Source organism: Chrysemys picta, unplaced genomic scaffold, assembly GCF_011386835.1.
Source record: "Chrysemys picta bellii isolate R12L10 unplaced genomic scaffold, ASM1138683v2 scaf462, whole genome shotgun sequence".
NCBI lineage: Eukaryota > Metazoa > Chordata > Testudines > Emydidae > Chrysemys > Chrysemys picta.
In genome coordinates this window covers 25,456-33,225 of record NW_027053169.1, presented here as the reverse complement: position 1 = coordinate 33,225, position 7,770 = coordinate 25,456, and the positions used below count along the sequence as shown (strand labels likewise).

Below are 7,770 nucleotides of genomic sequence, written 5' to 3'. Positions count from 1 at the left end.
TCACAGAAATGCACAAGGGCATGTAGACCGCCTTGGGGAGTGTCTACTCCAACCTGCTTGTAGCCCAAAGAAGTGCAAAGCTCTGAAGAGCTGCCTCCTGGCCCCAATGGAATAGGAAGCCATGAGTGGATTGCATCTGTCACAACCTCTGATTCCCTGTTTAGCTTCAGGAATGCTTCATCTCTTCCTGCATCTCCCAGCTGCTCCACCCTGTTTCTGACACTTTCTCTTCTCCTGACAGGTTGTTCAGCTTGACCCTGAAGAAGCTTATCATGTTGAAGGAGATGGACAAGGACCTAAACTCGGTGGTGATCGCTGTGAAGCTGCAGGTCAGTGTGCCCAGTCAGCGGCCTGAAGGTGGTGTGTTTTGCACATGGGAGTAGGGTGGGAGGCGTTCCAAGCTAAATAGTCACTGCTGGATTCCCAGATCTCCTGCTGACTTTTTCCCCACCTGGTGCCTCAGTTTCCCTATCTGAAAATGAGGCTAACTATGCCCACCAGTGTAAAGCACACTGCGATTGACAGATGAAGAGCTCTATGTAAGACCTAGATAGGTATAATTTAGGGGAAATCTCTAACATGCGAGGTCCTTGCCCTCCAGAACTATCTGCCCTCCAGGCAATCTCTCCTCCCCCAGAACTGGAAAATGCTGACAAGGGGCTGCTACAATGAGGTGGGCTGTGTGTGTGTGTGGGGGGGTGTAACAAAGCAGCAGGGGGTGGGAGTGAGTTGACATTATTCATGCAGTGAGGAGCAGCCCAGCAGGGCAAGGATGTAAATCAAACCAGAATATTTAAAGAGCAATTTTCTCTAAGGTGTCATGAAAGAGGCAGGTCCTAGGAGGGACTTGACTGATGGGCAGAGGAATGGCCTGGGTGAGGACCCCCATGCAGACCTGGTGTGTGTGTGGTGGGGGGAAGTGACCAGACAGGCTGTTGAGTGGAGAGGACAGGCAGGCAGGAAGCAGAGTGACTAAGTGAGCGATGGCGGTGTTCTGCAGAGTCAAAGGTAGTGGTGGAGAAAGGGGAGCCAGTGACGGGGTCAGATCAGGCTCGTGATCTTAGCAGCTGCACTTTTCCTGGTGGTGGAGTGGGACACGGGACGTGTCAGGGAGCCCAGAAGGGAGGAGGTTACAGCATCCAAGCCAGAAGATGAGGACCTGGGTGGGATCATTAGCAGTAGAGAGTCTGGAGCCGAGATGAAGCAGCAGCAAGACTTCCTCTGTGCACCCAGCCCTTGGGACAGAGATGGTGTTGGGGAACGCTAGGAGGTCAGTGTTGTCCCTGCTCCAGTTAGGTGAATGCTGTTACAGATGTAACTTGCTGTGGTCTTTCTGGTAATCCTCTTGCATTGGGCGCATGAGGAATGAATGTCGGCCCATCCACTGCTTACTGATCTGCTAACGTTATGTAAACCCTGCACCATCAATAAAATGTATAACCCGAGCTGTCGTCGTGCATCTTTCTCTGCCAGTTTCGATGTCTGCAGCTCTACATCAGGTGATGCCCGGGAGCTCTTCCTTCCCACTCCCCCGTAATGAGTCTCACTAAAAGCTGTTGCTCTTGCTTACCGTTCAGGTTGTCAGCTTTGCAAGAGATCATTGGCATGCTTGACACACATTCCCTACCGCTGTCTCTCTCCCCCGTTGTCTGAGAGAGCCAGCCTGATCCAGATCTCTGGCTGTGATGCCCTGTGGGGATTCCTTGGAGAGGAGGTTGAGGGCTGAATCACTTTTGGTTTATAAGTGCAGCTGCTTTCTGTGTTTGAAAGGGCATGAAGAAATTAATCCCTCCTTTCAGGAGCTCAGGGGGTTTAATTCAGGCAGTGTCACTGTGTCTGCAGCCCTTTAGCTAGGACACTTTTGGGTGCTTAATTACGGGGGAGAAATGGGTGCCCTCGGGATTTCCACCACACATTACACTCTGCACACTTGAGCCATCAAAACGAGAATCCATTCACAATATATTGTCCAGAGCTTCACAATCGACCTTTCCCTCTTCTAACATAGTTGGTGTTGCTATCATTAGGACCCAGAGTTAACGTTCTAGTCTGAGAAAGTGGGGCAAAGTCTCACCTCCTATTGCTGTGGTTTTAGGCTCTTGCCAGGCTTGTGCAGCTTGGACTCGCGCTGGGTTTGTAGAACTGATGAATGAAATTGTTTTTAATTGTTCACTTTATTAATGTAACTTCATAAGTAAAGTTTTATGAATAAAACAATATTCATTCATAAAACCGGTTACCCCAATAACTGGCTAATTAACAGTTAAGATGCTTGTTAAGAGCCATAGCTGTTCAGTCAGCTGCCTTTGTAAGTTTCACTATCAATCCAATTCCTGCTTAAATCACTGAGACTTGCACTGTTTCAGTATTGTAACTTCTGTTCACCATTTATTACACTTGCCTACAGTGTAACTTCTGTTCACTGTTTGCCATCCATTATACTTGTCTATATTCTAACTTCTGTTCACTGTTTGCCATATTGTAATTCAAACCCCATTTTAAAACGCTTACTCCATTTTGTAAGGGCTTGCTGCAACCTTCATTTTTGCAAACCCTGCTGTAATCTTATTAGTTTAGTTTAAATGTGTAAATAAGGTATGTATAAATAATAAAATCAACCTCCAGCCCCAGCCTGTCCTAATTAAATAAAGTTCAAACACCAACGGCTAAAAATGCAAACAAAAGCCCTAACAAAGTAAAAAAAAAAATCCACCCTAAAAATAAGATACAATAAAAACAAAAATCAAAGCCCGGTCCGAGGCTGAAAGTCATGTCTGCAATTGATGGGTGATCAATCACCAAACCCAGAGGCAGCGTGACACAGCAAAACCTATAAACTCTAAATTCAAACTAAAGCCTACAAAAAAAATGGGTAAAATAAAAAACTTTGGAGGAGGGTAACATTCTGCTGCCAACATGGAAGGGCATCGGTGCATGCCCAACAAAAACCCAGCTCGTCCTTGTGCCTGGCTTTCCGGGCTAGTTAGCCGCCACAAGCTACGAACCCAAGCTGCAAACTCAAGCCACAGACTCAAGCAGAACTGGTAACTATGCAGCAGCTGCAGAACATCTGATGAATGTGTGTGTGTATAAATGTGTGTGTGTGTTTATAGATATTAGGTATAATGTGTGTGTATTAGAATTAAAATATTAGTTATTGGTCATAAATCAAATTGTTATCATAATAAATGTGGCATCTTTGTCTTAACCCCTAAAACAATCCTGTATAAGTTTGTGGAACAACAGGTTCACACTCTGAAGTCGCCTGCATCTATAAGAACTGGAGGATGTGGGTTCTGTTCCCGCTTCAGATCCTGCCCTTCGAGGCCTTGAGCAGGTCATTTATCTCACCTTTTTGTGCCTTACCTTCCCCATCTGTCAAGGGGGCTCCTGACTGCCCCCTTTGCAAAGTGCTCTGAAATCTTTGGGTGCACAGCATGTAGAACTACAGCCAAACTAAAAACTGTATCTGCAGCTTTATTGGCCAAGCCCACCCAGGTCTTACACCCAGCTCAATGGCACTTCTCTGTTGGCCTGCATTGCGATAGCTTCTGAATGCTACATCCAATAGATTCCAAAATTCCAGGGAGTGTTCTCGGCATCCATGGACAGAACCCTTTGATTTTGTGAAAATCAGAAAAACCGAATGGAGGAAATGGGAGACACACGGCTTTAGGAAAGAAGAAAATTCACTTAATCTTTTTCTGGAGAACTTTTCTGATCAGGTTCTGTACAGAGAGAGAGCCGAAGCAAACACACGAGTGGTATGGTTCCTGGAGCTTGGCTCCAGGACAAACACAGACACATGGTGCCTGGAAAGTCAATCATAAGCTAGGGCTTGGGACCAATGCTAGCAGGTATGAGGTCTCCTCTCAGAAGATGATGATGGCCATAAAGGAAAACAAATGGTGTGCCAGAGAAATTATCCAAGTCCTATTGGAGCAGATGCAGAATTCTGATCTCCTAGACAGGCATGCTTCAGAGATCCTGGCTGTCTATGATTACTATGCAGTAATTCTGGGTATTCCCTTCACATCTCACCTTGTCACATCCAGTGGCAGAGATCTAGCTCCAATTGTATATTCTACCCCTTCCCCCCCCCCCCCGCCCCCCCACAACTAGAGAATGCAGAGAATCAGTTTTTTTTTAAGGGATCTTCCTCATTTGGTTCAGGGAATGAGAACCAGAATGAGAGAACCGCATCCACCAGCTGGACCAGAGTGATTCATTGAGGTCTCAGAGCTTCCATGGATAACAGACCTGTTCTGGTCGCGACAGTCAGCGTGTCTGATTGTGTTTTTCCTAGTGTGTATGAAAACCCTATCAGCCTTTCCCTAGAGAGAAACTCTCCTGTCCTGGGCAGAGCAAAGTTGGCTATCTCTCTGTACGTTGCCCACCAAGGGGGAGATGAACACCAAGACTTCCGCGGCAGAAGTCGGATTAGCAGAGTAACTCCTACACCCAGAAATATCTCTAGTTGTAAACCAATTTGGTGGGCTGGTGATCAACTGCCTTGCATCTGGAAACTGTAAATAAAGTGCCCTGCAGCCTCTCTGTATCAGAATGTAAGGTGGTGAATGACATCTTGCAAAACTGGGTGAGGTCCCTGCTTTGTTTTCCTACCTATGGCACTGCTCCCCAGGGCAGTACAAAAGCTCGTGAGGAGATAGAGGTGGGGATACTGTTTTATGCCTTTCTGGCTGAAGAGGCAATGGCACTCGGGCCTGATTAACTGAGTGTTGGATCGTCACTTGTCTTTAGCTCACAGAGGAGGTCTGCTATTGCAAGACCAATCCCCCATCTATGACAAGACAGGTTTAAAGAAATACAGGCTGAAGTGACCATTGCCCCCAGGCACCCCGAAGGAGAGCTCAGCAAACAGAATGTATTCTGCTGGCTGGGTGCAAAGTCCCTGGTTTAACTGCCATGCTAACCTGGTGAAATGTAACCTTGAGAACCTCCCTGAGAGCGTTATTGCGAGTGTCCAAGCAAAAAGGTCAAGTCTCTGCAGTGTAATGTTCTCAGCATGTTCAAGAAAGGACGTTTTGTGCAAGTCCCAATATTAAATGCTTCCTTAGAGCATCAGCTTTATTCCAACCTGCAAAGTGGTAGGCCATGACCTTGGATCCTATCTCTGCTCCTGACAGCACTACCCAGACTGACGCCCTGTGCAGGTGGCGTCATACTTCCTGTCCAGTAGAGCAGGCCTCTCAGTGTTTGAAGTTGGGAGCTTTCTCTAACGAGACCCCGTTTTGTTCTTTTAGTGTAGAGAAGTCATTTCATTCCCTACATAAATTGAAGAAATAGTCCTCCTTCCAGGAGCGCCGCCAGCTTTTCTGCCGCCCTAGGCGGCGGAAGGTCCTGCCCTGAAATGCCACCCCCCACAGAGGCGGCGGAAGGTGCTGCCGCTGAAATACCGCCGCGGTCACCGCCCCCCAAATTGTAGGGCCCTAGGCGAGCGCCTAGATCGCCTAATGGGTTGCACCGGCCCCGCCTCCTTCGGGTAAGCATCCAAATCCAGTCCCTAGGAGCACAGACGGTCAAACGGCAGAGTAGTGATGTCTCCTGTATTGAGACTGGCTGGACAGCCACATGGTCATCAATATGTAAGTTTGTCAACTTCTGCATCCTAGCCAGTGCAAGAAGTCTTCTCCATCCCTTAGTGCTCAGGGGAAAATGGAGGAGATATTATCTACCAGGTTTTCGATGTCTGTACTTAAAGGATGATCCTGCTTCCCACTCTGGGGGCACGCTGCTCTGAAAATCCCAGTGTAGCAGATCTGGTGCCTGGAAAGTCCATCATAGTCTTGCCATGAAGAAGTATAAGAACATGTATGCTTGCTTACCTGAGAAGTTCCTTTCTTCAAGTAATAAGGTCCACAGATCCAGCCCACCCAGGAGACAAATGAATCATCCAGGCTAGAGATGGTAATTGACATCCAAGGATTAGGATTTGTTGTCTCTGAAGTTTCCCATGCTCTGAAATAGGAGAAATTGTGCTTTTTCCTCAAAGTATATTTACCACAGTCAGTTTTCTAAATTACAAAGTCTGAATGATCCTGGCTGTGAAAATTCTTGGCTGCAGGAGACTTCATGTAGTGGGGTATTCCCCTGCTGCCAGTGACTGTCAGGCCTGGTTCTGCAAGTACCCATTGTAATGGATGTGGGGACCTTGTTGCTCAGTAAAAGGGAATTTTCAAGTAAGTGCAAATACATTTTTTTCTGTTTTTTCATCTTCCAAATTCTTTGCAAACATTAACTCTCACAGCCTGCCCCAGGAATACCATCCCCCGCCTTCCATGGATGTACAGAGATGGCAGGACAAAGTCTGGGGGAGAGCCAGGATTGGAAATGGAGTTGCTGATCCCAGTTCTGTGGCCTCTTTCTAGGAGCAATAAACTTCCTAATGGTCAGATCTGCTAGGCTGGGGAATAGTCTCTCCTAAGAAACATCCCATGAGATGAGGCAAAGCCTTAGAGATTTGCTCCAACTCTCTCCCTCCTTTACAGTATCTTCACCTCTGCTCCACTCCACATCTTCCCCTTCTTCCGGGTTCTTCCCTGCCCCGTGCCCCCTTCCCTTCAGTGTCCCTTCACTGCCATTACATAGTTCACTCTGCTTGTGTGTTACATCCCTTCACCCTGCGTTTGGTCTGTTAGATTGTCAGCTCTTCAAGGCAGGGACCATCTACCCCTCTGTACAGCGCCTAGCACATTCTTGGCTGACCCTTCGGCACTACTGCAATAAACAGGATTACTAACCATCATCAAAGTGGAAGCCACGCTGCGTTGCTGGGGGCAGATGGGGCTAATCTAGCAGGTGTAACTAGTATGACTATGAGTATGAGTCTTTCCTCCAGCAGCCTAGCAGTGATTTGGAGAGAGACCTAGAGACCGCAGTGGCCCTCCAAAGAGCACTGCAGTACGGGACAAACCAGCATTGCATCAGGGGCTTTTCCAGCAGCTCCCGTTGGACCAGGAAACTCTTCAGTCCACATTTCCTGTGTAAGGCAAAGAGGGAAACAAATATGTCAGGCCAAGAGCTCATCTGTCTAATCACAGGAGTGGGGGGATGACCTGCTCCATCCTCACTCCTACCAGAGAGCCCTATGCATTTAATTAAAAATTTATCCCAGTGTGAATTAGTTACAGCTGAGATGATGTGCTTTTATTACTGACTTGACAGCTGGGGGTTTTAACCCTTCCCCTCCGGGGTTTCCATAGACCGTACAAATGATCCCACGTCATAGCAACGCCCCCGCCCCCCGCTGCCACACCTCACCATAAGTCCTTACCAACCAGTGCTAGGGGGGTTTAACCCAGTATTTTGTGTCCGGTCTAAAGAGAGCTGTTACCAAGAGAGTGTTTCCTTTTATTGCTGTCTGCTTCCTGCTGTTTCCTTATCATGTTCCTCATTGTTAATAACTTGAGTTTATTAGGTTTTCATGCAGAAGAATTTCAAAGTGCTTTAGGGACTATATATAGCTCACTCTGCCCCTGCTGAGATGCAGCCACCTCTGCAACACGCAGCAGCTATTTACCAGTGTGGATCACAGCATGCAGCAGGTCGGGGGAGGGAGCGCAGTAGCTTGCATCTGATTGCAAGTGCCAGGGGCCGAGTTGCACTTCCCCCACAACACCGCTGCCTTCGAGAGCCAATGAAGAACTTTCAGAGGAACTCTGACCTCAGGCACTCGCATCACTACCGAGCCTGGGGCCATGCTCTTGTGGGACACACATGCAAATTATTTAATGAGCTAATTAGCGTATA

At 47.6% G+C, this 7,770-nt stretch overlaps 1 protein-coding gene across 2 annotated transcripts in view; it reads left to right on the top strand.

Annotated features, from left to right (window-relative positions):
- Nucleotides 1–217: 217 nt before the first annotated feature.
- Nucleotides 218–7,770, top strand: part of LOC135978817 (phosphofurin acidic cluster sorting protein 1) — a 31,640-nt gene continuing 24,087 nt past the window's right edge. For both annotated transcript variants that reach the window (XM_065579586.1, XM_065579585.1), the window contains exon 1: nt 218–329. In XM_065579586.1, the coding sequence (XP_065435658.1) occupies nt 273–329 (57 nt within the window). In that variant the 5' untranslated portion in view covers nt 218–272. The remainder of the gene's footprint in view (nt 330–7,770) is intronic.